The sequence below is a fragment of the Nyctibius grandis genome, chromosome 26, assembly GCF_013368605.1.
Source record: "Nyctibius grandis isolate bNycGra1 chromosome 26, bNycGra1.pri, whole genome shotgun sequence".
NCBI classification, from domain to species: Eukaryota; Metazoa; Chordata; class Aves; order Nyctibiiformes; family Nyctibiidae; genus Nyctibius; species Nyctibius grandis.
In genome coordinates this window covers 4,958,896-4,986,894 of record NC_090683.1, presented here as the reverse complement: position 1 = coordinate 4,986,894, position 27,999 = coordinate 4,958,896, and the positions used below count along the sequence as shown (strand labels likewise).

The 27,999-nt window shown below is 52.3% G+C and overlaps 1 protein-coding gene across 2 annotated transcripts; it reads left to right on the top strand.

Moving 5' to 3' along the window:
• Nucleotides 1–9: 9 nt before the first annotated feature.
• On the top strand, nucleotides 10–27,930 carry IGF2BP1 (insulin like growth factor 2 mRNA binding protein 1). 2 transcript variants are annotated; one of them, XM_068418627.1, is made up of 15 exons: nucleotides 10–184; nucleotides 1,242–1,302; nucleotides 20,381–20,429; nucleotides 20,926–20,977; nucleotides 21,850–21,913; nucleotides 23,586–23,867; nucleotides 24,468–24,602; nucleotides 24,818–24,940; nucleotides 25,461–25,596; nucleotides 25,697–25,819; nucleotides 26,140–26,256; nucleotides 26,388–26,462; nucleotides 26,758–26,889; nucleotides 27,104–27,217; nucleotides 27,838–27,930. In XM_068418627.1, exons 1-15 carry the CDS (start codon nucleotides 10–12, stop codon nucleotides 27,928–27,930), a joined length of 1,731 nt encoding a protein of 576 aa, XP_068274728.1. The 2 variants fall into 2 exon arrangements, with proteins under 2 accessions (XP_068274728.1, XP_068274729.1); XM_068418628.1 differs by lacking the exons at nucleotides 23,586–23,867; nucleotides 24,468–24,602.
• The last annotated feature ends 69 nt before the right edge of the window (nucleotides 27,931–27,999 follow it).

The window sequence follows — 27,999 nt, the reverse complement described above, 5'->3', positions numbered from 1 at the left end:
GCCGCCACCATGAACAAGCTCTACATCGGGAACCTAAACGAGAACGTGACTCCGGCCGACTTGGAGAAAGTCTTTAACGACCACAAGATCTCCTTCAGCGGGCAGTTCCTCGTCAAGTCCGGCTATGCCTTTGTGGACTGCCCCGACGAGCAGTGGGCCATGAAAGCCATCGAAACTTTTTCGGGTAAGCGGCATTATCTCGCCTTCCCTCCCCGCCCGCTTCCTCCTCTCCCCCTCCCCGCAGAGCTGCGGACCCCCCCCCCGCAGCGCTTAGCACACCCCCTCCCCCCCAAAAAACCCGTGAGGCCCCTCGCCCCGTTGCGCCCCGTCGGGGCTTGCGGGGTGGGACCCCACTTTCCCTCCCCACCGCTGCCCCCCGCCCAAAAAAAAGCAGCGCGGGGGGGAAAAGAGAGGGTCCCCCCCCGCCCCACGCAGCCCCCCTGCCCCGCGTGGGTCCCCCCCTCCCCGGGAGGCTGCGGGGCGGCCGCCCCGGCGGGGCTCGGCGCGGGGGTCCCGTCGCGGCACGGGCGGGTGGGCTGGGACTTTGGCCATTTTGATTTGAAACTGGGTTTCCTGGGGCATGTGATGTGTGGAGTAGCGCGAAGGTCGCCATGCTGCTCGCAGGGAGAGAAAAAGCTCCCCGGGAAGCAGATAATTTTTAAAATATTTGAATTTTTTTTTTCTCCCCCCCTCCCCTTCTCAGCCCAGGCTCCCCCCACCTCCCGCCGGGCTCTTCCCCTCTTCTCCCCCCTCCAAAAAAAAAAAAAATAAAAATCATCATCATAACCCAGCAGCAGAGAAACCCGCTCCATTTTCAAAGAGAAATCCATTTCTGCCATGGAGTTACAATTTTTGAGCCTTTTAATGGGAGGGGGGGAAGAGCAATCTGCCCGAAGGACTTCTCGCAGGGATTAAACAAGGCGGAATTAAATAAAGGCGTAGAATTGGTCTCAAAATATTATTCCTCATTTTCTTTCGCTCAAAGCGGGATGAACTAAGGAATTAAATATTCCTAAGGAACATTGTCCAGACAGCTCGCTCACCACTCCCTCCCACCGCTGCCCAGTTGAAGCCAGGCTTATAGTTAATAAAATGCACTTGTAAAGGAATCGGAAAATGTATTTGTGCGTAGTTGGTCGTAATTTGAATTAAATTGCGAGGTTTCACGTGATAGTATGTTATCCAAAAGCTTTCTGACCACTCCACCCAGATTTTAAAAAACAGACACATTTTGTTTTTAGGGAAAGTGGAGCTTCATGGAAAACAGCTAGAGATTGAACATTCAGTACCTAAAAAGCAAAGGTAATACAGTGTTTTAATTTCTTTTTTTTTTAATTATTTTTTTTTTAAATTTCTGTTGGGGGAAAAAAACAAAATTAATGTAAGATAAAGGAGGCCAAAAAAAATTTGTACCCAAATATGTGCATGTGAAATTAGAGATGTTGGTGATTTGGCTTTAGATACATCCCCAGCGGGGTGAGAGGCAGTTTTGAGGATCAACATTTAATTTCGTTTTTGTTTTTTTTTTTGTTTGTTTGTTTGTTTTGAAGAAAACTTCCTCTGAGAACAAGTTTGTTTTTATTTCTTTTAAAAAGAAATGGTTAAACAATTATCCAGCAGCTCACCCAAGGTGATGGATGGCTGAGGCGTTTTGGGTTGGGATTTTCAAACTTGTGGCACTGGAAGAATTTCCCAGCCTCGCTCGGCTCCTCCGCTGTGAAATGGGCGAAACCTTTTGTTTTCCAAGAGAACAGTAAAATTAAAAGAAAAAAATAGCAAAAAAAAATTTTAAAAGTGAAATTTGCTGGGATCTGGTGATGAGAACTTAAATAAAAGGAAAAAAAAAAAACAACCCACGCCATGGGGCTGGTCTCGCCATGCTGGGGAGGGATTTAAAACCTTGTGAGCGTGGGGCGCTGGCCTAGCTCCTGCCCACCAGCAACTTTTATTTTGGGGCAAAAACTACGTTTCTTGGCCGTTTCCATCTACCTGCCAAGAGGCTTCGCCCGCCGCCGCCGGCCTTGCCCAGCCCGGCCCTCTCCATCTTCTTGGCCCTTTGTTGTTGCGCGCGGGGCTGGCGTGCAGGACGCCGGAGCAGCCCCCAGCCCTGCGTTCCCCGGCCCCGCTGGGGCTTAGGTAGCAAATATCAAAAGTATTTTATTTTTATTTTGCAGAGCTCCCCCCTCCCCAGCCCCAGCTCAAGGAGAGGCCGCCTGGGCTGAGGGCGAGTTAGTCCCCAACCCCAAATAGTCCACGTTGGATCGCGCAGCCCGAAACCCGCGTCGGCCACGTGACGAGGCAGTTACTTCAACGCCCGGGCGCGGAGGGAGGAGGCGAAGCCAACTCTTCCTCCCCAAACTCTCCCAGTTCCTTCGTCTCTTGAAGAATCCCCTCCCTTGGCTGGGGGTTGGGAGCCCATTTTTGGGGTCACCCCCTTGGCCCCACTTTGGGGGCGGCTGCCAAACTTGGCGGCTTTGGCTGTGGCAGAGCGGGCTCCGCTGGCAGGGGCTGATCCCAAAGGCCAAAAAAAAATCCATTTAATAATTCCCTACCCAAGATTTTATTCTTCTTATTACTATTTATTTTTTAGCGCCTCGTGGCAGGGGGGATCGATAGTGCTCGTTGCAGCGCTGGGTGACTCGCTGTGGCTTAATTATCAACGAGCGAAGGGTGTTATTGGGAAGGCGATTACCCAAGGAAGGGCAACATAGTAACACTCCAAAAAAGAGAAAACAAACCTCTAATTTTTTTTTCCTTTAGTGCTGCTGGATAATCGATAGATTGGGGGGAGCAGATCTCATCCCCCAGGAGCGCGTGGGGAGAAATTCACTGAAAATGGGAATATTTCTTTGGCGTCTGTAATTCAAATAAATGTTGGCGGGGGGGGGGAAACTTTACCGGTCGGTTTGCATTTCTCCTGCGTCGCCTTAAACCTTAATCCCTTGCATTTAAGTTGTTAAACCCCCTTTTTTTGGTGCTGGGGGGGTTAAAATGACCCTCCTCCCTCCCTCGGGTGCTGCTTTTAAAGCGACAGGAGCCGCTTTGGCCGTCGGGGGCTGCGGGACCCGGGGGGGGTCCGGGGCTGGGGGGGTCCCCGGTGCACTCTGCAGCGGCCGCGGTTACTTTGTCTCACTTTAGGGAAGTAGTTTGTGTTTCTGGGTCGGTAAAATGTAACTTTTTGGCAGCTGCTTGTAAACTTGGCAGGTTGGTTGCCCCAGGAGGGCTTTTGGGGGGTAATTCGGTGTATTTTGCACCCTCCAAGGATAAGGGCTGAGATGATGGGGGGGGGGGGGAGGCTGCCTCAAAGGCGACTTTTTTTTTTTCATTCTTTTTTTTTTTTTTTCCCTTTCTGCTTGTTTTTAAGACTGGATTTTCCAGTTTAAAGGCACAGAGAGCAGGAAACGGTTAATTACGTGTGAGCAGCGAGGACAAAATCAGATGGGTTTGGTGGGATCTAAACCAAACCCCCGCCCTCTCCCCCCCCAAACCTGATCTTATTTTTTTTTTTTCCTCTTTAGAAATGTGGGAAAACAAGTCATGAGCATTGGTGCCCTTCCCAGCTAATTTATAGAAGAAAGTTGGCTTTTTGGTTGTGTTTTCTTCTCGTTGAAAGCGCGAGTAGGGAATGCTCAGGAAAAGGGATTGGGGTGTTTTTAGAAATGAATGTGGCCGGTGAAACTGCAGGTTGTAAATAAATCTTCCCTGTCGGTTTATTTCCTTCTTTAAAATCTCTCCTGTCCCTAACCCCATTATAGAAATTAATTAAAAATTACTGAATATGTTTAATATGGCACAAGAAAGCGCTTGGTGTGTGTAGCTGCTGCACCAAAATACCCGAGAAGGATAAACTGATTGAGAGTTGGTTAATTACAGCGATTCTTCAAATAACACTTAAAGCTGCAAATTATGTTAATGATCATGAGGAACCATTTTAACGAAATACTTTAGAAGTATTAGACTGTAAAGAAAAGTCAGTGCTGATGAATATGTCGTTTAATTAAAAAAAAAGAGTTTTAAAGTTAGTTTAGATTTGTTTAAAGTATCTCAGTGCTGTTTGGGAGTTACATTTTCTTTAACGTTGCTGATAGAAAAACTTGGAGAAACTTAAGAGGATTTAAAAAAAAATCTTAAAACTGATGGCATGCTTTATTCTTCAGAAGGTTAAAAAAGGAAAGATTCTTTAAAGAAAAAAAAAAAAATTCACTTTTCCTACTTAAGGTTAAGGATTGGTTTGAGGGGGGGTTGGAGCTGAAAAGCCTGAAGTCGATGGGGTCGAAAGAATGAATGAATGATGCGAGGAGGAGGGGTGAGGGGGGAAAAAAAGTGAATCCATCAAGCAGACATTCCAAATATGAGGAATGTGGAAGTGAGTCGACCAGAGAGAATGAAACCAAGTAATTGGGGGGGAAGAGGGAGTTGGGTCGATAGCAGCCCATAGACTTAAAACTAAAAGGGTATTTTGAAGCAGAGGTTGTTCACGAGCAAGTTGGAGGTTTAGAGAGTCTGTGTGCTCCCGAGAGGAGGTGGGAGTTATTAAATGTTGTTAATGATGTGAGGATTTTGTGTAGTGCATAGAAATGCATGGAGGAATCTTAAAATTGACTCTTTTTTTTGTCTTTGTTTCAAATTAATGTTTTTGCACCAGAGGAGTGTTCTCTTTGCGTGTGCATAATCGTGCAATTAATTGTTCGTAACGAAATATTTTAAAATTTTTGATCGTGGCGAGTGTGATTTCTTTGTTTGTCAGGATTAATCAAAAAATGCGCCTTTCTCCCTCCTGGTGTTCAGATTCTCTGAAAATTGAACTGAAAAAAGTTTGCTAGTTCTTTTCCATTAAAATAAAGACACTGTCTTGAATACTGAGACAAAATATGCTTTTAATCCACTGTTAAGATCATTCTCTTCCCCTTAAAACAGGTCTGGTTTAGAAGTTAAAGTATCTCTAAAAAAAAATTAGGAGCACCCTTGTTTACAGCAGTGCTTGGCAATGGAGAGGCAGGATGAATGCTCCTTTCTGGGGAGGTTGAGTTTAATGGGATTTGGTTTGTTACTACTTTTTTTGATTACCAAAAAGGACAATAATCTGGAGTTCTTCTTTGCTTTATTTTTGTGAGCTGAGAGCTCTCTGTTACTGATTTTACACCTCTGAGAAGTGTAGTCATTTGGAAATTAATATGTTTTGGTGATTTCCAGCTAGAAAAACTAGAAATAATTTGTCATTAAATTAGTAATTTGTGAGTAAATTTCATCCATGAGGTTTAAAACTGAGAAAAATTAATCAATTTTAGCATATCTGGGAGAAATTTACCAATTTACAGCCTGAAGTGAGAGAACTGCCTTTACTTCCCCCTTTCCACGTAGGAGCCATAACTGGCAAATATGTCCAAGAAATTGCAATTTAACTGTAAACTTTGTAGCCTCAAGTTTTGAACCCGTAGAAGACAGAGCCCATCCCATGTGGGTGCCCTTTGTTTGATGATTTTTAAATTCCAAAGAAAAGAATAAATCGAATTCCCCTAGAGAAACCTCAGTAGCAATTGCTGGGGCTGAATCCGTGTCTCCAGTCGAATTTGTTTCTATCTTTGCCTTTTAGGTTAAAAACCAAGCAAACAGAGATATGGTGAAGGGAAGTTGGGGTTAAAGTACTCGCTTTGAAAATTGAGACCTTTCAGAATTTAAAAAAAAAAAAAAGGAGATTTCTGCCCCCCCCAGCCCAAGCCCCCAGCGATGTTAATGTTTTCCAGAGTTACTGAGAGGGTTTGGGGAGAGTTCAGGTTGCTTGGGATGGCCCAAGGTTGGTCCAGGACTTTGCAGCTCCAGGCTGGAGCAGGGGGAAACATCTCCAGCCCCTTTTCCCTGCTGGGGTTACCAGCTCCAGCCCCCCTGCCTTCCAGATTTGCTGGGTTTAGGAACAGAAGGTGCCTCTGCCGATGCAGGTGGAAGGTGTGGGGGTTTATTCTGCTGCTTTTAATGATGCCACTGGTTTTATAGAACAGGTTTGACAGGAGAAGTGGCAGCCTAAAGCAGATGCACAGGGAGGCCCCCGGGGATGCTGGTGTCTCCCCCTTTCCAGAAATTAAGGAGGGGAGTAGGGGAAAACTGAAAAACTGAGGAGCCTGAAACCTGGAGGCTGCAGGTTTCTTCTGAAAAAAAGCCTTTTAAAGAGGTTGCAGGGACTTTTCTGGTTTGTATTCTTTTTTTTTTTTCTCCACGAGAGAGGAGCTTTTCAAAATTTTTAGGTGAAAACTCTCATTTTCCCTGTGACCAGAGGCATTTAAAAGCTGAAGCAAGGCTGTGTGCTCCTAAGTCACCCACGTCTGAACAGCACTGCCAGCTGCCTCTTTGGGTTTGCGGGTCCAAAGGGTTCCCAGCCGCTGGCTGGACCCCGATGAACCAGGGAGGAACTGGCAGAAGAAGCAGTTTGCAGGGTCTGCCTGTCCTCCTCGCTGCCAGGCTCCTCACTGACCGGTGGGTTTGAGCCTTTGTGCACCTTTAAATTCTTATTCTGCCCAGTTTGAAGCATGGAAATGATCTGGGAGGGTCCTGCACTGAGTACCTGGGAGGGGAAAAATGCACTTGTTCAGCAAAGCTTAAAAAATTTAAGAAAAGTGGCACAGGAGAAAAATGTATCAGTGATGGGGATGATGTCCTCCATCATTCTGCATCTGCTTGGGGTGGCTTTTAGCTGCTGCAGGGAGAGGCATGGGGAGGGTTGTACAGGCAGTTATGGAATAGTCTACTCACCAGGAAAGTTTTTCTTAACCTATTTTTTATGAAATGAGAAGCCCAGACCCACGGGGGTGTTTGTCCACCCCAGAGGTGTGTGGTGTTTTATCCCAGCTGCCTTCCCAGGTCGTCTGCTCGTTGCCAGTAAATGTGCAAACCCTGCAGGGAGCTCGGCTCGGAAACCTTTGCAGGGGGTGACCTGGAAATTGCAGGATTATCCTGGAGGTTGTGGAGCTGGTGAGATCACAAGGGTCTTGGCTGGAAGGTTTCCTTGTTTCTGCAGGAGGTGCTGAGGGAGGTGTACGTGTCTCTGTCCATCTGTCCGCAAGGATCTGTCCTCATCCTTGCGTGTTTTCTGGTGAACTGTGAGATGTTCTGCCCAGGTGGCATCAAGCCCCATGTCCCTGCAGAGGGGATGGGCTGAGGGAACGTTGGGGTTGGCCAAGGTGACCTCGAGAGGTCCCTCCCCATCCAAGTCCTGCCCAGAGCCCAGGGCAGATGTCTCAGACCAAAGCAGGCTGGAGGGTTTACACCTCTTGTATGTTGGTAGTGTCCCTGGGAAGCTGTGGGAAAGTTAATGTAAGGTGGTGTTTTAAGCTGGTTTTCTTAAAACCAGTCTGTGTTTTCTGCTTCTGATGGAATAACCCAGTGAAGGGGAGTGGAAACCAGTTCCTCATTGGTTTATGTCTAGTGTCCGTAGCCTGCTCTTGAAGATGCTGGAGCGGTCTTCATGGTTTTAAGTATACAGATTTAAAAGAAAAAAATCATGCTTTAATTGAAACCCGCTGGGTTTTCTCCTCTGGACAGAGTTAGCAATGGATGGGTCTTTCTGGAAAGGGCCTTGCGAGGGTTGGGGTCCTGCAGCCCTTTTCTGGCTCCTGCCAGCTCTTCCCGTAGGGGACACTGCCCAACTCTTGTCCAACCCCCCTTCCCTGGGGTTCGGCTTCATTTTAGGAGCGTCTGAAGCGAAGGCGGCTGCTTTTGGGTATCTCTGCGGCTTTGGGGTGTGTGTTCAGAGGGGAGGCTTTGGGGGTACCCGGGTGGTCTGTGTGTGTGTTGGGAAGTGCTTTTGGGAAACCATTCATCCTCCCCATGCCACTGCCTCGAGTCGAGCCCGCTCCGGCTGCCTTTACAGCCCTGCATGGGAGCTTCCCCAAGGAGGCTCATAAAACCCGAAGAGCAGGGGGATGGTTTATTGAGATCCTGGCTGGAGGCGAGGGGCCAGGAGCTGGCAGAGCTCGGCGGGAGGGAGAAGGGACGTTGGTGCTGGGGACAGGGTGGGAGCAGCCAGGAGGGCAGTGCCAGGGCAGCGGCACAGGGACGAGAGCATCCCTACTCCGCTCCCACCGCCTGATGCGAAGGAGCAGGGCAGCGCAGCCTTCCCGTCAGGGGGGAAAAAAATAGAGAAAATAAACAAACATAAAAAAATCTGTCTGTCCCTCTTGGAGGAGCCCTCGCGATCCGTCAGGAAATGGGTCATTTATTTTATTGTAACTGACACTTGGGAGCCCTGACATGGTCAGAGCTGAAATTTCACACTTTTCGGGCTACTGTAATTGTCTGGTCCGTACGGAGCGATCTGATTTAAGAAAATAAAACCCTAATCCATGGGCACCCCCAGCAGAACTAGGTCCATGCTTTATTTTTAAGAGTAATCCACCAGGTCGAGTTTAAGATGCTCCGAACGCCGCGCGCCTGTAATAAAAGCAGCAGCAGCCCCGTGCACCAGGAACCGCCGGGAGCTGGCAGGGATCCACGCGGCGCGCGGCGAGATGCAAATCCCGCACGGTCCGGGGGTATTGCCATGTGTAAACAGCACTTGAGATTACAGGGAAATGGATTTGCACAAAAAGGAGAAAGTTTTCACTCTGACGAAGGTCCCGCTGTAGTTTCCTTGTTTTTTTTTTTTACGAAGTTAAAAGCGGAGATCCCGGGGGAGCAGCCTCCCGGACTGGGGTGTGACAGAGACAGGAGAATTGTGATCTAGAGCCAAATAAAAGGGAAGAGAATAAAAAAAAAAAAAGAAAAAAAAAGAGGCTCTTGGGGCCAGATTTTCACCCGCAATTGGAGCCAGATTTTTCCAACTTGCGTTTAAGCATCTAAATAAAAGCTCCGTTTTCAGAAGCGATTAGTGCCTGATGTGCTGAGCGCTCTTGAGAAATCGGACCGTGGGGATTCCTTCTTATTTCTTGAGATTTGGATTCCCCAGCTGATACCTGTGAGGTTTCAGCAGCTCCTGGCCCCACGTGGGTCCTGCCCCTTTGCCCCCCTGATGCCACGGAGGCGGCTGCTGCCCCAGAGCCCCCAAGGAGGGCGGGTGGCTGCTGGGGGCACAGGCTGGCAGGTCCAGAGGAGGTACTTGTCCCCCTGATTTTTTTTTTTAGCCTTTTCACCAGGGCTGTCGATCTTATCCGAATTATTCCTTGGGTGTTACTGGTCATGTCCAAGCAGACTGGACCCCCAGAGTGGGTAGGTGTGTATGTACATATATCCACACACAGATATACCTGAGTACGGATGTTTTCTTTGCTCTGAAGACATTCACGTGTGGTTTGAGATCTCCTGCGGTTCAAGCCTCCAGCATAAAAGTATTTACAAACAAATTGATCAAATGGGGCAAAGACTACAAGAAAATCGTGGTCTCTCTAAGGCAGAAGAGCTCGTGGCTGCTGTAGGCTTTCTGGAGTTGTTTGTTGGGGTGTAATTTCATGAGAAGCCAAGAACCTCGTATAAATGTTGTGCTTTTAGGCTCGGATTCATGAGGCTCCCAAGGACGTGCTTTGAAACAGGGAAGCCATCCTTTTGAAGTTAACAGGGCTGCCTCGATGGTAAAAATGAGGCATGTGCTGAATTTGAGCCTAAATATACCACTTTATATGAACTTTATATAGCCGTTGTTTAGCGTTCGGTCACAGCTGAATTAATAACGCAACAAATTTCTCGGACATCTGTAGCCTCTTCTTGCTTAGGGCAGAGATGCAAAGTGGCTGTGACTTTTATATGTGATATGTACCGAGGGGAGGGAATATTTGTGACTCTAAAAGCTACGGCTTGAATGAAGAGCTTCCCCCGGTGAGCCTTTATCCGCCCCGTGATATCGCTCCTGCGCCCTCCTGGCAGCACACCCCTGCGTGCCCGGCGTGAATATTTGCACAGGGCAAATTTGATATTTAGTTTCCCCAAATACTTTTTCATGCAACTTTGAAAGCTACTTTCTGCCGCTGTTTGCGCCAGTAAAACTTGGCGATAGGAATGTTTATGGAAGGCAGACAGGAGGGAGGGCACGAACATGTCTGAGGGGAATTAACTTAGGAAAAAATCCAGATCAGATATTCAGACAGCTTTGTGCTGGATTTCCCTAATGGTGCGTTGGATTTATTTGGTGTGTCTTTGTCGGGTTGGGTTTTCATGGTGCCTGTGCCAAAGTAGTGGTGGGCTTTAACTGTAACGAGGTGAATGCTGGTGGGGTATAAAAGCCCCATCTTTGCTGTCTTCCAGCTCCTGCCCTGTCCTACCTGAGCCTCAGCCTTTTCTTTTCTTCTCTTATTCACGACCCCCTTGCTAAAAAAACCCCAACCCCAAACTAACAAACACAGGATGTCTTTCCCTGTCTGGAAACTTCTCATCTCCTCTGCTGCTGGTCCAGCGCCGGTGGGATGAGGGAAGCAGCCGGGGGGGTTTAACCGTCTCCCAAACCCCAGCAGATGCCCGAGGAGGAGCACGGCCGCATCCGCGTGGGCTCTGTGGTGCCGCTGGCCCCCTCGGTCGGGCTGTCTGAGGTGGGTCTGTTGGCATCTTTCCTCTTGCCCCTGAAGGGTGATTTTGGGGGCTCTGCGTGGGAAACCTTCATTTCTCATTTTTCAATGGAAACGGTAGATCGTGTTTTCTTAGAAGAGTTTTGCTTTGCCCTCGCCTCCTTCCTGAAGAGGAAACGCAAGAGAAAGCGAGTCCGGCTTCAACCAGATTTGGTGAAGAACTCGGTTATTCTATTTAAAATCTATGCTGGAAATGAAGAAGAAGAAAAAAAAAAAGCTCACTTATACTTTTTTGACTCAGTTTCATCTCTTTACCTTCCCTTAGAGAGGAGAGTGGAAGCATTTTGATTTCACTTGCAGCTTTTGGTGGAAAACACATGGCAGTTGTAACCCAGCTGGTGACGGTGGTGGTGCCAGGGCTGAAGGGGCTGTGGGAGCTCCTGGCTGGGATCTGGGCTGGGGTTTGTGCCCAGTGCGATGGGGGACGCGATGGGGACAAGCGTGCTGCTCGCAGCCGGGGCTGCTGGAGGTCTGAGCACCCCACCACCACCTCCCCACCCAAACTGGGAGGACTGGCAGGTCTGAGTACGGCGTCACGGGTTTTAACTTGAGTTTTGACAAAAGGCTCTCCACCCTTGAATTAAGCTCATAAGATAGTGTAATCTGTGTTGTAACTTCTGGATTCTCCCTTTACGAGTCCGCTTTGATCTCGGCGGGCTCGTCTGCGTGCAATCGCTGCACTGGTTCAACCTGATCTGCCTTAAAACAGACTCGGCGCCGCTGGCACGGAGCCCTGCACGGGGACTCTCGGGTATCGATTTTTGATCCAGGCTTATCTGACAAATCTGCCCCTGCCAGGCACGAGGGTCTGGGGAGCCGTGCTGCTCTCCGCAGCAGAGGAGCCCTCAAAGCCGCTGGTGCCCACGCTGCTGCCTCCTCCTCCTCTTCCTCCTCCTCCCTCAATCACACAAACCCTCAGAAGTCACAAGCAGTTTTGTTTCCTCTTCCTTTCTCACGCCGACGCTGGCATGTGCTCGTGCATCTGCCGTTGTCGGGGCCCTGAATCCTTGCAGCTCCCCTCGCCCTTAACGCACCCCTCCTCATTGCCCCTGCTCCGAGCACGCCGGCGTCTGTAAGATCTCCAGTAAGAGACCAGTACCCCACTGTCTGGGGGGGTGGAAATACAGAATAAAAAGATGTCCCTGGCCACTTTCTGGAGGCAGAGCTATGTGCAACATATCTGAGTGACACCTGTCAATCACCCTGGTAACGATTCTTAATTATTTGGAAATAGAGTGATCTAAGACCCACCCGAGAGCGTGTGCTGATGGGGTTTGGGGTTCCGTGGGAGCTGCCCGAAGCTTCGCTTGGCTGCTTTGCAATGCCTGAACTCATCTCAAAACATCCCTGAGCCTGTAGCACCATCAGAGGCATTGGAAACCAGTTCAAAATGCGTCGCGGACACTGGAGGAGGACAGAGGTGCGCTCTCGTGGCAAGGAGAAGCGGGCGAGAGGTTCATGGGTGGCACCCAGCTGCGTGCAGAAAGCCCATCCCCAGCAGCCTAAGGAAGACAGTAAGGAAGGACGGGAGCCAGCGTGGCCAGACTGTGGGTTTCACACCATACGAGCTTTTGTTTTATGCATTGTTGGGGTTGGAGGAGGATGGCAGGAGACCTGGTGAGCTGAGATATCTCCGGTGTCAGTGGCTGATGCAGTAGCTCCAGGAGGCAGGTGACTGAGTCAGAATCCACGCTTAGGACTTTTTTGACTCAAGGTTGGTCAAGGAAGATGCCTGAAACGTGCAGAATGCACCAAAATGCAGAATATACTTTATCTCGTGTGTGCTTTTATTCAGGTTTTTATATCAGTTTGAGGGATGGAGGGAAGCGAAGAGCCACGAGGAGTTGGAAGTGCTCCCTCTGACGCTCTGAGGGCATGGAGATGACACTGTGCTCCCTTGCCTGGCTGCCTCGGAGTTTGTTGTGTTGTGCTGTGCTCTGAAGTGATGGTCTCAGAAGTGCTTCGAGGTCCACAGGTAAAAGATGGGGCAAGGAACAAGTCCCACTTCTACCACCCCTTCACGTATAATGGTCTGCAAGAAAATTGGCCTTTAAACATCGCATTTGTTGGTGTGTTCATAGTCCAGTGCCAGCTCAGGGGTCAGGTTTGATTAAGGTCAGTTTGAGAATTGAAATTTTAGATGTTTTTCTTAAGGGATGAAAATCTCTCAGTGTGTCTCGCTGGCTGCTGGGTCACAGTGGGACTGAGCTGCCCCGCAGCTGGAGGTGGCTGGGAGGGAGCTGGTGTGTTGTCTCCTGCCCGTTTGTCAGGGCAGCGTGTCCCACTGAGGTTTGGGGTTGGGATGCTGGTTGTGGGAACCCACCGAGTTTAGCTGGGCTTGGCTTTGGGGCATGTTCGGAGCATCAGAAAGAGCCTTTCAATACCTGGCAACCTGCCAGCAAATGACAATGGAAAGATAATGCCAAATGGATGCGTGGTATAAAACTCATCCGTCTTTCCTCTCTATTACTTACTGTTAGACTTGTCCTGTCCGCAGATACTTGATGTATTGACTTTGGCAAGGACTAACTGCAGAAGTCTGGGAGATGATGAGAGTCTTCCTCTGGGCAAGTGGAGGATAAGGGGTTTTTGAGCTTGCTTTGAGATTTTTTTGCATCTTTTGAAGGACTGAGGTATTGACTCCTCTCAGAAGCTGACACTTTGCTGGGTGGATGTGGTGTGTGCTCCATGCCAGCATCACCTACCTGGGATCAGTGGGGAAAATGAGGAGTGGAAAAGAAGCACTGCAGTTTAATAGAGAAGGGAATATAAACCAGAGCATTTTTCCCAGCTCTGGGCATCAACCAGTCCCTTCCTTCTGCACCCGGGATGCAGGAGCTCTAGTGAAAATGGGAATGGGTTCTCCGAGGCTTTCAAAGGGATGCTCATGGACAACCACTCGTTCTCGGCAGCTCCCTGAAAAAATCTCATCAATTATTAGGTGTGATTCTCCATGTACAAAGCGGTTCCGAAAAAGAGCTAATGGGGAGAAACCAATTAGACAGATTTATTAGCCCAAGATCAAATTCTGGTTGCTGAGATGATTGATGGAAAGGATTAATCATGTCATGCTTGCTTGCCAGAGATAACCGCTGGCGGAGGTGAATGGGTCTGTGTGAGACTCTTGGGTGGAGGATGTGTCCGCATTTCTCCGAAATCCCATGGCTGCTTCGCTTCTGCATCCCTCCAACTGCAAGAAACCAAATGTCTGTGTTGGCTTGGCCTGATCCCCTCAGGAGGGGCCTCTTGGATCGTTTCTCTTCAAAGGATGAGCCTGGTTTTCTCTCTGCTTTTCTTTCTGCTGCTTTAATCTTGTCCTTATACATATTTACATATTTCTCAACCTCCTCTTCCTTTTATTCCACCTCCAAATCTCTTTCCCATCAGCCACCCTGCAGCTCTGGCTTTGCTGTTGCACAAGCGCAGCTGGAACTCTTGCCTTGGACAGATCCCCCAGTGAAGAGCAACCACTGTGGCCATGGAGGCTTTTCACTGGTGTGTGGTTTATAGAGAAGCTGGTTCTTTTTTTGGTGAAGATTTAGGATATGAGGGCAAGCAGGTCACTGGGGTTGGAAGGAAGGAGGATGGCAGCTCAAAATAACACAAGATGCTTTCAGAAGAAAGAGTTTAAGAGTTTGTTGCACTGATGACGTTAAGATCTGGTAGGACAAAGTGTTTTGGAGGCAGGGGATGGTTCTCTGGGAGACCTTTGCTTTTTCTTTATGGGAGATACGGAAAAGTCATTGTTTAAATCAGTGTTTCCTGAGCAGGCTGCAAGCTGCGTCCCTTTTCAGGACAAGAAAAGGAATGTTCTTCTCTCCCATTCCACCCTTCCTGGATCCATCTCAATTGAGGAATATTTGGGGTTCTGCCACTCTTTTTCTTGCTCTGTGGGACTATGCCTGACCTGCCCCGTATCACAGCCCAGGTCGTAGCCCAAACCCACCTCAATCAGCAGCTTCAGTGGTGAAACCAGGCTTTGAAGCAAGGGGCCAAGGTAATGCTGCATTGGGATCGCTGGCCTTGCTCGAGCATCATCTGGTGAATTTGGTACGTGTTTTTTTCCTGCCTTGCTGCTGCGTGTGCTTCCAGCGAGGACCTGGCATGCCTGGTCCTGCTGCGGGGTCCATGTGTCAGTGGGTTTAATGGTACAACAACTGACAGGCACGTGGGGAAGCCAAGAGATGTGTGGGCTTGGATGGCAAATCACGGGTGAAGTGGCTAAAGCGTGGAGGCAGGTCCCGTCCGAGTGGGTGGACAATGCTGGGCTGTGCGCGGAGGTGTCCTAGCAATAGGACAAGAGGACACAGCCTCAAGCTTCGCCAGAGGAGGTTCAGGTTGGACATTAGGAAGCATTTCTTCTCAGAAAGGGTCATTAGACATTGGAAGGGGCTGCCCAGGGAGGTGGTGGAGTCACCATCTCTGGAGGGGTTTAAGACAAGACTGGACATGGCACTTAGTGCCCTGGTCTAGTTGCCATGGTGGTGTCAGGGCAATGGTTGGACTCGATGATCCCAGAGGGCTCTTCCAACCTGGTTGGTTGATTCTGTGTGGTGGGGATCTGCTGTGGGCTTCCAGCAGGTGCCTCCTTCTTCATGCTTTTTCTTTCCTTGTCGATGAAGGGAGTGTAGGGATAATATCCCCGCGGAGCGGAGATGCCAGCAAGTTGAAAGCCTATCAGTATATAAGGGAAAAGCAAGTCATTTCAGCTACAACTTTTTCTCCAAGTCCCCCTGGTAACGATTGTGTCTTAGCAACCACATTTTCCTATTTAAAAATGTTTAAAACATTAAAAAACAACAACAACAACACATTAAGCACAGGATTAAGTGCTTTCCTGAATCAAAGCCTAACTAGATAAATGAAATGCTGTTAATTGAATCAGGGATGCACTGTGTTTTCAGCCCCCAAATTTGCATAACATTTGCATTTGATTGAAAAGCCATCATTAATGTTGTTCAGTTGTAGTAGGGTCCCCCCCATGTCTCTGGCTTTTGCCATCCTCCTCCTGCCCCGAGGAGCTGCATAAATGGTTTTGGTAGGAGATGACCAGGATGGGGTCAGTGCTTGGTGTCGGGGAGAGCCCAGAGCTTGGCCGTACTCTGCCATGAGCGCTTGGTCCTTCGGCGTCTTGGTGCCGTGGGTCACCTCTGCTTTGAGGAATACATGGTGGGGGACGGAGAAGGTCCAGGAGGTGTCGGGTATAACAGATGCTGTAGCCAACGTCCCACAGAAGGTGTGTCTGGTGTGTGTGTGACTGCAGAGCCTCATCTGCACCCTTGTGCAAGGAGATGGGGGGCAGAGAACCAGCAGCTCCCTGCGGGGTGTTCAGGGTTGGCCATTTCTCTAGCAGATGTTCACTAAATCAGCCCCTGGCTTTGGGGCTAAAGAGCAAACAAGTTGTTGGGACAAACCCCGGACCAGCGGGGGAAGAGGAAGGAAATCCGGAGGGCTGGATGTGCTGGAAATAGCCACGTGTGCGGGGGGGTTGTCGCTGCTCCCTAAGGATGAGCCGTGCAGAGCATCGTGTGCCGGTAACGCGGGCGGTTGTGGGTGCCCCAGGGAACGTTGGTTGGGGCTAAATGCTCAGAAGGCGATAGGTGGGGTGACCTGAGCATCCTGCACCCGCCGCGCCGATCCCTCCAGCTGCCTCTGTGCTGGGGATGCTGGGGGTCAAATCCTGTTGGCAAAATAACCTCGCGATGCAGAGAGGAGCAGCTCTGCCCCCCCAGAGCATCGCCTCAAAAACTCCCTGCAGGGCTCGTGCAAAGGGGATGGGAACCCTCGAGCATGACCAGGCTGCGCCGGTGCTGCTTTGCCATCGCCTCTGGCTCGCGGTGGCCAGCCCCAGCCTCCCGCTGGCCCCTGGCCAGGCTGCCTGTGCCTAACTAGCTCGTGCCCCTTCCTTGGGTCCCTGCCACCGCCACCACTGTGCCAGTCCACTCCGGGGAATTACCAGCAAATTCTTAATTAAGTGGGAGGCTCTGGCCACCCTCTCGAAGGCAATTTCTGGGGGTGCATCCAGGGGTGAGAGAAGAGGGATCCTGATGGCTGAATCCACACTTGGACGTTTCCCAGTGAGATTTAAAAATTAAACCCCAAAACAAACAAACAAAACCCCCCAAATCCTAATTTGGGATTCTGAATGATGATTCTGCCTTCCTGGGTGATTGGGGTTTTCTGTGAAGTTTGCTGTGGGTACCGGAGTCCAGCTGGCTCCGGAGCTGTCAGAGACCATCAGTGGGTGTTTCCTGAGTGAACGGGGCTTTCCTTTGCTGCTGCTTTTTCCCCGTTTCACCTCGATTTATCCCTTCTGGAGAAGAGATTCCTCCTGGTGCCCTTTAGGTTTGACCCACATGGTATCAATGGGCACAGCACGAGAGGGTGAGAAATCTCTATCTACCTGGATGTTGCAGGTTCCTTCATGGCACTTTGTCTCTTTGCTTTTTCCCTCAGTGAAGTTTAACCTGTTGGTGTGTTGAGCTCTTTGAAGAGCTGGTTGAAGGAAAAACCGAGGAAAGGCTTTGATGGAGCAGATCTTGGCGCTTCCACTGCTCAGGGGTAATGAGGGAGTGACACAAGATGCTCATCTGTGGGGTGGCTCCATGATGTGGGTCCCATTGCAGCCTCCCGTTACAGTCCGGGTGCATCAGGGTGGGTGGGTTTTTTCCCAGTGAGCCCAGCCCACAACTGGGGAGGATTTACTGAGGGCATCAAGAGATTTCCAAGGTCTCCCTTTACCTCCCGGTTCTGCAGGAGAGCCGTCAGATCCGCGCGGGGCTGCCGGGTGCGTTGGCAGGTTTTTGAGGGCTGAAGGACAGACGTGGCGGGATGCTAAAATCCCGTTATCATAAATAGCACCATCGGGGCGATGCCAGGATCCATCCCTGGGACCCGTGGTTCCTCTCCCCTTACAGCCCTGCAGCTGGTTGCTCTCCACCCGCAATGTTTTTTCTTTTTAAATAAAAAAAGGCACCAACACGTGGGCAGAAACCACCCAGATCTGCAAATAGATGTTTTTTCACCAGGTCGATCAGTCTGCTCTGGCTCACCCCAAGGATCTGGGAAGTTCCTGCCTTTGGCATGAGATGAGCAGCGTCCATGAGAGCTGTGACCTCCTCCCGTGGGCTGGAGATGCTGGGGCTGGTCCGTGGCTCCTGCCTGCCCGAGGGGTGCGAGTACCAGTCCTGGCTGGCAGCCAGGGAGGGAGGAGATCCCGCCCTTGGCATATCGTGAATAAAAAGCCGGGGAATCGCCGTCTCGAGGAATTATTTATTGTGAGCGAAGCTCTGCTCAGCGCGAGCAAGTGAAACCAGGCTGGCGCATTCGGTGGCTCAAAGAGTGGCGTTTCGAGAGGAGGATTTAAATACAGCGGGACCTGCTTCTAGCAGAGTAAATAGCGGGGTTTATTTATTCATGACTTCCTCTGTAATTCTAACCACAGCTGCTGCCGAGCGCTTGGATGGAGCCGGCTTCGAGCAGGGGCTGCTCGTCGGAGGGGGAGGTTTCCACCCGCCGTGGGGCAGCTCCATGCCAAGGGGTGATGGATGTGGCCCTGACTGTGCCCACCCCGGGGCAGGATGGGCCACGAGTCAAGTATTTGAGGTGCTGGCTCATCCCGGGGTGTCGTGGGATCCCGCTTTGCTTTGTGCAGGTTGGGCTGATGAAAGACCCGTCTCTCCCTCCGAGCGTGGCCTCGCGGGGCTTTAACATCCGTCAGCGATGGAGGCCGTTAGGAGTGGCAAATAATCCCGGTGGCGTGGTCGCGATGGGAGGAATTACTGGTTAATTAACATATTAATAAAGGCGCTGCGGCCCCGGTGAGGCGCAGAGCAACCCCTTCGCCTTGCCCGGCCGGCGCGGATGCGGGCGAAGCTCTGCCCGGGCAGGAGTTACGGCAAAGGAGATCCCATGCTTTTATTTTATTTATTTATTTTTTTTAAGGGGAGAAAATTAGATGCCACCAGCAGAATTACGGCGTGTGAGGACATAAATGGCTCTTTTCTCTCCATAGCACATTTGATTCTGGTCACGTATGTGCCGAACACATGCCCTGCCCGTGCAGATGCTCGGAGCTATCTGGAGAAGTTTCCGTGGCCGGGGTGGGCAGTGGGAGACCTGCGGGGTTTCCTCTGTCGCTTCAAATCCTTTTGACCCTCCCTGGACTGCGACATTCTTGGCATTCTGAATTTCTTAATCTCTCTCCCGTTCATTTTGGGATGCTGATTAGCGTGTAAACGCGAGGTCTGGTCCCCGAGCGTGCTCCCCTCTTTGCTTCCTGCAGCCCCCTGCAACACGCTGCCGTTTAAAGGGTTGGGTTGGCTTCTTTTTCCCCATCCACCCAGTTTCCATCTGTAGTAGCGACAAAATTTGGTGTTTCAGAGACTTCCTGGTGGCTGAACACTGAAAATCTTTTTTTTTTGTGCTTTGTTTTGACTTTTAGAGGGGAGAGCAGCCAGCCCATCCCTCTGGTCTGAAGCTTTGGGAAATCTTTTGGGTGACTTTGGGGAAACATCAGTTCTGGTTTGGTTTGAAACCGACTGACCCAGCCAACCTTTTCGGGGATTTCGATGTGTGTGGGTTTGCATCGGCAGCGTGGATCAGAGGGGGTGCTCGAGGCGGCTGCTTTTACCTCCCAGGACGCGGGGGCTGAGGAGGGATCCTTACCTGTGTGGCTAAATCACACCAATGGCTTTGGGCCATTTCATGCTGAGACGATTTCTTCCTATTGACAAATGAGCTGAGCCACCTTCTGAAGCTGTGTAATTAGAAGATAAGGATCTGGAATCTCATTTTCTCTCCTTTTTTTTTGGATTATTTCATGTGTTCCTAAATACTTTGAATTCGAAGCCCGGGTCTGTGATGAGCAGGTCAAAGGGTATTTACCCGATGTAGTGCTGTGAGCACTGAGGGAGTGACCCAAGATGCTCATCTGTGGGGTGGCTCCTGCCACGGTCGTGGCATTTATCCTCCTCCTCTTTAGGCACCTCAAAATTCGGTGGTTTTGGTTATTGCTGAAAAACAGAGGCCAATGTGGGGGGGGACCAGCCATCCATGGGGGGTTGGCACTGTTTGCATGTGGGTTGCACCCACAAAGCTGCATCCTTCAAAGCCTTGGGCACCTAAAGGTGTCCTTGCCTTTGGGTGGGGGCTCTCGGGGCGGCCGGCAGCACGTCGGGGTGCCGGCAGCCGCGGCGGCGTGGCCGGACGAGCCCACGGCTGCTCTCAGCTGTCTGCAGCAGCTGCGTGGCGAGGGGGTGTTGGGTGGGGGGGGGACAGCACCCCCGGGAGCAAATTTGGCATCAGGATTAAAAAAAGAGTTTCTATTTTGGGAAAAGTGAAGTCAAGGAAGAGCCAAAAATGTAAATGGAGAAGCAGCCTGAGAGCAGCTCGGGTGGTGGAGCCGGGATGCCCATGGCTTGATCTCCCTGGTTAAAATTCATTCGGGTTTTTGGATGCGGCAGTGATGCTCCAGCGGGTCCCTCGGTGGCATCCCAAGGGTCGTCTCTTCGTGTCTCCAGTGCAGGAGGGCAGGTGACGTGAACACCCAGCTCCCTTTTTGCTTTCTGATCCTTCTGTTTAATCTGGCAAAAGTCTCTGCCCGTGTTGGGGCTCCAGCCAGCGCCGAAGGGTTGGGGGGTGGATTCTGGCATCTTATTCTCAGCATAAATCCAGCAGCGACCGGGCTGGGTGTAATTAGCCAAAAGCCATCAGAAAACCCCGGTAGTGTATGGAAATGCAGCGCTTGGTTAGATACATCAACATGCAACAGTTCAAGGCAGGACGGGCCGTGCTTCGGACACCAAATCTGCTTTTCAATCGCTTTTCGTTTATTTCAGGAGCCGGAAAATACAAATCCGGAACATCCCACCCCAGCTGCGATGGGAGGTAAGAGGAGCAAGCGAAGTGTGGATCAGATTTAAGGACTAATTCTCCCCCCCTCCAGGTTTCTGTACTTGGGATTAAAGTCGATTTCTCCTTTTCTTTGTTATTAATTTGGTCTAATTATACTAGACCCTCGTGTCCATGCAGCTTATTCCTCTTCCATTCCAGGAGTAAATTCAACAGGTAGGAGCAGCGTAAGCTACACCAACAAAAATCCCCATTAATAACAGGGTTATGTGATTTATCTATTGTATAAGGAACAAAACGGAACCTTTCTTCCCACCAACTGCTGGGACTTTTCCCCTACTCTTTCCTCCCCCCCGCCCCCACTGGCTCCAAGGGCCCTTGGTCCAGTGTCCTGGGGCAGGCAGGAGCTTCCTTCATCTAATTGCTTGTGAAATCTTAATGACTGGAAAGCTGCTTTTATTGATTGATTGTATTTCCCTGGTCTGTCCTGACAATCCCAGTATAAAGTGGGTTTTTTTTCTCCCTTTTCCAGGTTCTGGATGGTTTGCTAGCCCAGTATGGCACTGTAGAAAACTGCGAGCAAGGTAGGACTGAAAAAAGCAGCTATATTTAAGATATTTTCTGCCCCAGCTATTTTTTGGGGGGGAGGAAGGCGAAGACGGACACACGGTTTTCGTTTGTCAGCAGAAGCTGTGGCTGAAGATGTCAAGAGGGCTCAGCCTGGTCGCTGGGGCTTTTGTTTTTTCATTCCCTATTGCTAAAAGGCGAGTCCTGTGCGGTGGCTTTGGGCAGCTCGTGTGGGTGTCACTGCACCGGGTGCCAGGTCGGCGTCATTCCCACCGCACCCGTGGGAACCCTCCGGGTGAAGGTACGGGATGCTCTCCCGAGGCCAGCCGGGGACTATCTGTCTCCGCTCAGATTTTATCTCAGCTTCTAATGGCGATCAGTTGAGACAGGAGGTTTAATATCACCCCCGGGATGTTTAATGAGAGTAGAGTTACCATAAGCCTCCTTGAAATGGAAAGGAGGGCTCGGAGGAGCTCCTGGGACCGTCCCCGGGCTCTGAGGAGGGACGGGAGGATGGAGTTGGCTTTGGTGGCTTTGCTGCAGAGCGCGATGGTGTATTGGGATCCTTTAAATAAGGCAGGAGGGTCTGTGCTGCCCGGGATGAGCCCCAGCGTGGCCTGAGCCCTTGGACAGAATCAGAGAATCAATGAGGTTGGAAGAGCCTTCTGGGATCATCGAGTCCAACCATTGCCCTGACACCACCATGTCAACTAGACCAGGGCACTAAGTGCCATGTCGAGTCTTTTCTTAAACCCCTCCTCCAGAACACTTCTCACTTGCAGAAGAAAAATGTTTGTGCATCCCTGGGGAGCTCCGGCGGGGACTCTCCGCTTTCGGGGGCCCTTGGCGTTCACGTTGCCTCTCTAATTCCTGCCCCTTTCGCTCGCAGTGAACACGGACAGCGAGACCGCCGTTGTCAACGTCACCTACGCCAACCGGGAGCAGACCAGGCAGTAAGTGCCCCACGTCCCACCCCGGCAGCTCGGGCTGCCCTCCCTGCTGTGGCTCTGGCCCCTTCCCCGCTTGCAGAAAACAGGATTTCCAGTGCTGGGAGTCAGGTTACCCCAGAATTCCTAAATTTTGGCTAAAAATGCAGCAAATCTTTGAGGAAACCCCCCAGAACTCTGATTTCTTTTCCTTCACCTTCAGATGAACGCCCTTCAGAGGACACCCATGTTTTCGGGCTTTTCTCTGCAGCTCAGAGAATAAAAACATAACTTTTTGCTCAAGGAAAAGTAGACATCTTCTTGTACTTACGTGATTTCAGGAGTTATATCTCCAGAAAAAGTAATAATGAGACCAAATACCAGAGGAGCTGGTAGGTGCCGGGTGACACGTGTCCTCTGTGGCTGGTGGCCGTGTCACTGGGGGGCTTGCAGCTCTGTTCCCCGTCCTGCCTGGGGAAGATCAGGCTTTGTAGTAAATACAAATGGAAAATTAATTGGGTTTTCACCGCTGTTTGCTTCACTTTCCTTTTGCCCCGACGAAGGGCTCTGGCAAGCTGGAAAAGGGACGGGATGAGCCTTGCCTTGGAGGGCAGCCTGGGTAGGTTTTGATGGGTAGGTTTGTATCTAGGAAGGTTTCCGTCCTCGAGGCTTGCACATCTCAAATGTGGCCACCGCTGCTGTGCCACTGTCCCCGGGGATGTCGCCTGTGGTCACTGCGGCCACCGGGCTGGAAATACTTCAGCTGTCACAGCCGTGGCCGCCGTGAATGTGCCTGTGGTCGCAGCAAACCTTCATGGGGGAACCACGGACTTCTTTTATGTTCTGTAATAACGCGGGGCAGGGTCCGGCCGTGGAGCCTGGCAAGGGGAACGCTCCTGCTTTGTCCTCTCCCTTGTCCATCCACACCAGCCCTGCACTTTGCACCCCATAAGGTGAAATATTTGGGGTTTCTTTCACCAGGGAGCACCCAGCAGAAGAGTTTCATGCAAGTGGTTTTGCTCTCAGATCCGCAGCCCTTCTCCCCTGCTTTTTCCTCCTGGGGGGATGCGTGTGCGTCATCGAGCATCTTTCTCTGGTCCCTTCGCATCCTGCAGGGACGAGGCTGCTCGCAGGGAAAGTGTTCAGCCAGTTTTAGTGGGTTTTGAGTGTGGTTTGTTTTTTTTTCAAGAGTTGAGTCACTCACCGCTTTCTGGAGAGCTGCAGGTTTGGTTTTCTGCGCACAAAGCCCGGGAGGTTTGAGGGAGCTGCGGCGAGCGGTGGCCAAAGCCATGGCTTTGCTCTTGCTGCCAGCCCCATCTACCGTCAGCTTTGAGCTCCTGCAGCCCCGGATCCTGCTGGGAGAGGGGTTGGAACAGCAGCCAAAAAGCATAAGGCGGAGGAGACGTGGGAATCGCTCCCTGCACCATCCTGTCCTGCACCCATCACTCCCATCTCCTCCCCCGGGTGCTCGAGGAGGTTCCCCTTAAAATACTTTGGCTCATCCGGGCTGGGTGGAAAGTCCTGCCAGGTCCCCACGGCATCTGTGACGTCTCCTTTCCCCCCCCTCCCGGTGCTCCCTCGCTGGGCATTACGCCAGGGAGAGCTTGGCCCCTTTTGGGCCGAGCTGATGTGCTGCCGCTCAGCGTGGGAGTGTGCCAGGAGGGACCCCCCCCCACCCCAACCCCTTCTCCCCTTCCAGAGCCATCATGAAGCTGAACGGGCACCAGCTGGAGAACCACGCGCTGAAGGTCTCCTACATCCCTGACGAGCAGTCCCTGCAAGGGCCGGAGAACGGGCGGCGGGGCGGCTTCGGGGCGCGCGGTGCCCCCAGGCAGGGCTCCCCCGTCACCGCAGGGGCACCGGTGAAGCAGCAGCCCGTGGATATCCCCCTCCGCCTCCTGGTGCCCACCCAGTACGTGGGTGCCATCATCGGCAAGGAAGGGGCCACCATCAGGAACATCACCAAGCAGACGCAGTCCAAGTGAGTCCGTTCTCCCACGAGCCGGTTTGCACCTTATTGAACCGAGTGGTCTGCGGTGATTGATGAGGATGGATTTTTTGGGGGGTGAAGGGGCTATTTGAGGCCCCCTCTGGCTCTCCTGCCGTGCAGGGCCATGTGTCCAAGAGCCACCTTCTCATGCCCTTCCCCAGACAGGCTTTCCCTTTGCCCTGGCGCAGAGGGTGTTGCTTCAGCTGGTCTCATTTAGCACGAGCTTCACCCGCCTGCTCTTGTGTTTGGCCCCTGGGTTTGTGTTGGCCACAGCTCTTGTCCCCCAAGGAAGGCTTTATCTAAGACGGGAGGTGATGGACAGCCCATCCCGTCCCCCAGGCACGTGCTTGTTCCACCACTTCATCACTCCTGTTGCTTAAAATAAATAGATGCTGACGCCTTATTTGGATTTCTGTGATTTGAGCTTCTAGCCGCCGCGTCCACGTGGAGTATCGAGCCCAGAATTAACTCCTGTCTCCTTCCCTGGGTGCATATAACCTTACGCTGGAGCGTGAGCTCCGGGCGGTCCCTGGGGGAGTGGGGCAGCCGCAGAGCCACTCCCCTGCCCCAGCGCCCACCCCGTGCTTGCAGGATCGATGTGCACCGGAAAGAAAACGCGGGAGCTGCAGAAAAAGCCATCAGCATCCACTCCACCCCTGAGGGCTGCTCTGCTGCCTGCAAGATGATCTTGGAGATCATGCAGAAGGAGGCGAAGGACACCAAGACGTAAGGTTTCCCCCTGCTTGTCGGTGCACGTGTGGCTCTTTGCTGGGCTCTGGTACCGTCCCATGGTGCTCCCATGTGTGCAGGAGGGGCTTGGGGGACCAGGGGACTCTGAGCAAGGGGACTTGAGCTTCCCCTGTCCCTCGGTGCCAAATCCCTCCTCTTCTGGCTGCAGTAACCCTTCGTGTTGGTTTTTTTTTACCCATTCCTCTCTCAAGAGCTGATGAAGTGCCTCTGAAAATCTTGGCCCATAACAACTTTGTGGGGCGCCTGATCGGCAAAGAAGGGCGGAACCTGAAGAAAGTGGAGCAGGACACGGAGACAAAAATCACCATCTCGTCGTAAGGCTCCTCGCTCCCTTTGGGGAAACCTGGGCAGATCTTCCTCAGGCCGGGGTGGCTGGGGAGGATGAGGAGGAGATGGGTGATGTGATGAGAGTGGGCAGAGATGCCTGCCCAGCAGTCTGTGGTGTGGGTGCTTCACTCCCCAAAGCTCTCTTGAAAAAGAGAGCTTTGTATTTTCTGTATTCCCCTCCCCGTCCCTTTGGTGTCCCCTCCCCATCCTTTTGGTGTCCCCTCCCCATCCCTTCAGGGCTGCAGAGCTCAGGACTGACTGGTTTCATGGCTGGGACTGGTTTTTACTCTTAAGCCGTGTTTTTGGGTGAAGGCAGAGTGGAATTCCCAGTGCAAACCATGATGCTGGTCCCTGCTCTGGCTGGGACCAGGCAGTCCCAGTACATGGTGGCAGTGGCACCCCGTGTCCCCAGCACCCCAATAGCACCCATGAGAAGGACCAGAGGACCTGGCGTAGCGCTGGTGGGGCAGGGCAGGGTCTCGGTGCTGACACTGGCTTTCCCCTCAGCTTGCAGGACCTGACTCTGTACAACCCCGAAAGGACCATCACGGTGAAGGGCTCCATCGAGAACTGCTGCAAAGCGGAGCAGGAGATCATGAAGAAAGTGAGGGAAGCCTACGAGAACGACGTGGCCGCCATGAGCGTGAGTGGGGTTCGGTCCTGCCCTGCCTCCGGGCTGACGGGAGCTCTCCAGGAGGTTGTCCTGATAAAAGCAGTGAGCATTTCTCTCCTCTCGCCCTCAGCTGCAATCTCACCTCATCCCTGGCCTTAACCTGGCTGCGGTTGGCCTCTTCCCTGCCTCCTCCAACGCAGTACCTCCTCCGCCGAGCAGCGTCTCCGGGGCCGCACCGTACAGCTCCTTCATGGTAGGTGAACACCAGGCAGCTCCAACAGCTCCTGCTGCCAGCTCGGGGATCCCTCCTGCATGGAGAAGACCCTTGTGATGGTCAGGGTGATGCCTTCAGCATCACCTGCTGTCAGCGGGCGGGTCAGGGCCAGCACGGGGGCAGGACCAGTTCTTTTAAACTATTGCAAACGTGGTGGAGAAGGTGCTCAGACCCCACAGGGTCGGGTGGTGGCTCAGTCCTGTGCCCTTGGGAGAGGTGTGGGCATCACTTGGGAGGGCACTTGAAGCCTTGATCCCCGTGGTAACGCTGAGCCCTGAACGGTGACACTGTACCCGCAGCCTCCGGAGCAGGAGACGGTGCACGTCTTCATCCCCGCGCAGGCGGTCGGTGCCATCATCGGCAAGAAGGGCCAGCACATCAAGCAGCTCTCGCGGTTCGCAAGTGCCTCTATCAAGGTAGGGGTGCCCCAAGAAGCCTCGGTGGTCGGGCTGGGGGCCTGATCCTGCAGCGCAGGGGAGGGAGGGCACAGCCACCACCCTGCCCATGCCACTCCCCGCCACAGCCGCCGTCTCTCTCCCCCCTCCAGATTGCTCCTCCAGAGACGCCGGACTCCAAAGTGCGCATGGTCGTCATCACGGGCCCTCCAGAAGCTCAGTTCAAGGTTCCCCCAGCGCCACCGTCACCGCGGGGGATTCGGGGTGTCCCTCTCTGCTGCCCCACGGAGCCGGGAAGGGAGGAGCAGGGTGGTGACCCCAGTTCTGAGCCCAGTCTGCAGCTGGGTAAACCAGCATCGGCTCTGCCAGGGGCTGAGCTGGTTTGAAACCCCAAGGAACTGGGATTTCATGGGGTGCCATCCCATCCCGGGTCGTGGGGATGGAGACCCACTGAGCTGTGGGGACGTGGCAGGGTAGGACATCTCGGAGGGGACCTGACTCTGTGTCCCCTCCCCTCCGCAGGCGCAAGGCAGGATTTATGGGAAGCTGAAGGAGGAGAACTTCTTTGGGCCGAAGGAAGAAGTGAAGCTGGAGACGCACATCCGGGTGCCCGCCTCGGCCGCGGGCAGGGTCATCGGCAAAGGGGGCAAAACCGTAAGCAGAAGCGATGCTTGGATGGGAATGGGGGGACATCCCTGGGAGGGGGGACATCCCGGGGAGGGAGGACATCCCTGGGAGGGTGGCTGCTTCATGCCAATGCCTGGGGACATCCCAGGGACAGATTTCCCGGTGGTCCGGCTGGGATTTCCCCGAGGGGCTCGTCCTTCCAGCACGGCGCGACGGGCTGGTCTCTGCCCCTTCCCCGCAGGTCAACGAGCTGCAGAACCTGACGGCGGCGGAGGTGGTGGTGCCGCGGGACCAGACCCCCGACGAGAACGAGCAGGTCATTGTGAAGATCATCGGGCACTTCTACGCCAGCCAGGTACGTCCCTGGCAACTCCTGTGCTGACAGCGGTGGATTCTCTGGTGGCTCCTATGGGGTTGTGTCCATGTATGGGTTTGTGTCCACGTGTGTGTCCTCCTGTGGAAGTGGTTTCCACGCCTGGCCGGTGGTGTTTGCAGAAGTGGGTGATGGCGAGCTGTCCCCTTTGCCATGGGTGATGGTGAGGGAAGGAGGGAGAGCTGTGGGAGCATGGGCACACGCAGAGCGTGACCTCCCAAACCCAACGTCTGGAGGAAACCACACTAGAAACAGGATGGGAGGAGATCTCTGAGATTTCCAGGTTCTCCAGGAGCAACTTCACCCAGCCCTGCTGAGCACTGTAGCGTCTTCCACAACATGCAAAGCAGTTTCCCTCATCCTGAAAGAGCCATTAGGCATCGGAACAGGCTGCCCAGGGAGGTAGTGGAGTCACCATCCCTGGAGGTGTTCAAAGATCATCTAGATGTGGCGCTTCAGGACATGGTTTAGCGGGCATGGTGGCATTGGGTCGATGGTTGGACTTGCTGATCTTTTAGGTCTTTTCCAACCTTAACAATTCGATGATTCTATGATCCTTGGGGTCCCTCCAGCTTCCCCCTATTTGCTCTTCTCACCCACAGATGGCTCAGCGCAAGATCCGAGACATCCTGGCCCAGGTGAAGCAGCAGCACCAGAAGGGACAGAGCGGCCAGACGCAAGCGCGGAGGAAATAAGAGCGGCTCCGACAGCGACGCGAACAGCGGAACGAGCCAATGCCGGGCTTAAGAGTGGCTGGGAATCAG

Excerpts from the sequence above, each read along its gene's own strand:
- IGF2BP1 (XM_068418627.1), top strand. The coding sequence starts at position 10 with ATGAACAAGCTCTACATCGGGAACCTAAACGAGAACGTGACTCCGGCC. Across the intron at positions 20,978-21,849 it reads TGTAGAAAACTGCGAGCAAG|TGAACACGGACAGCGAGACC; the intron begins GTAGGACTGAAA and ends TTTCGCTCGCAG. Across the intron at positions 23,868-24,467 it reads ACCAAGCAGACGCAGTCCAA|GATCGATGTGCACCGGAAAG; the intron begins GTGAGTCCGTTC and ends CCGTGCTTGCAG.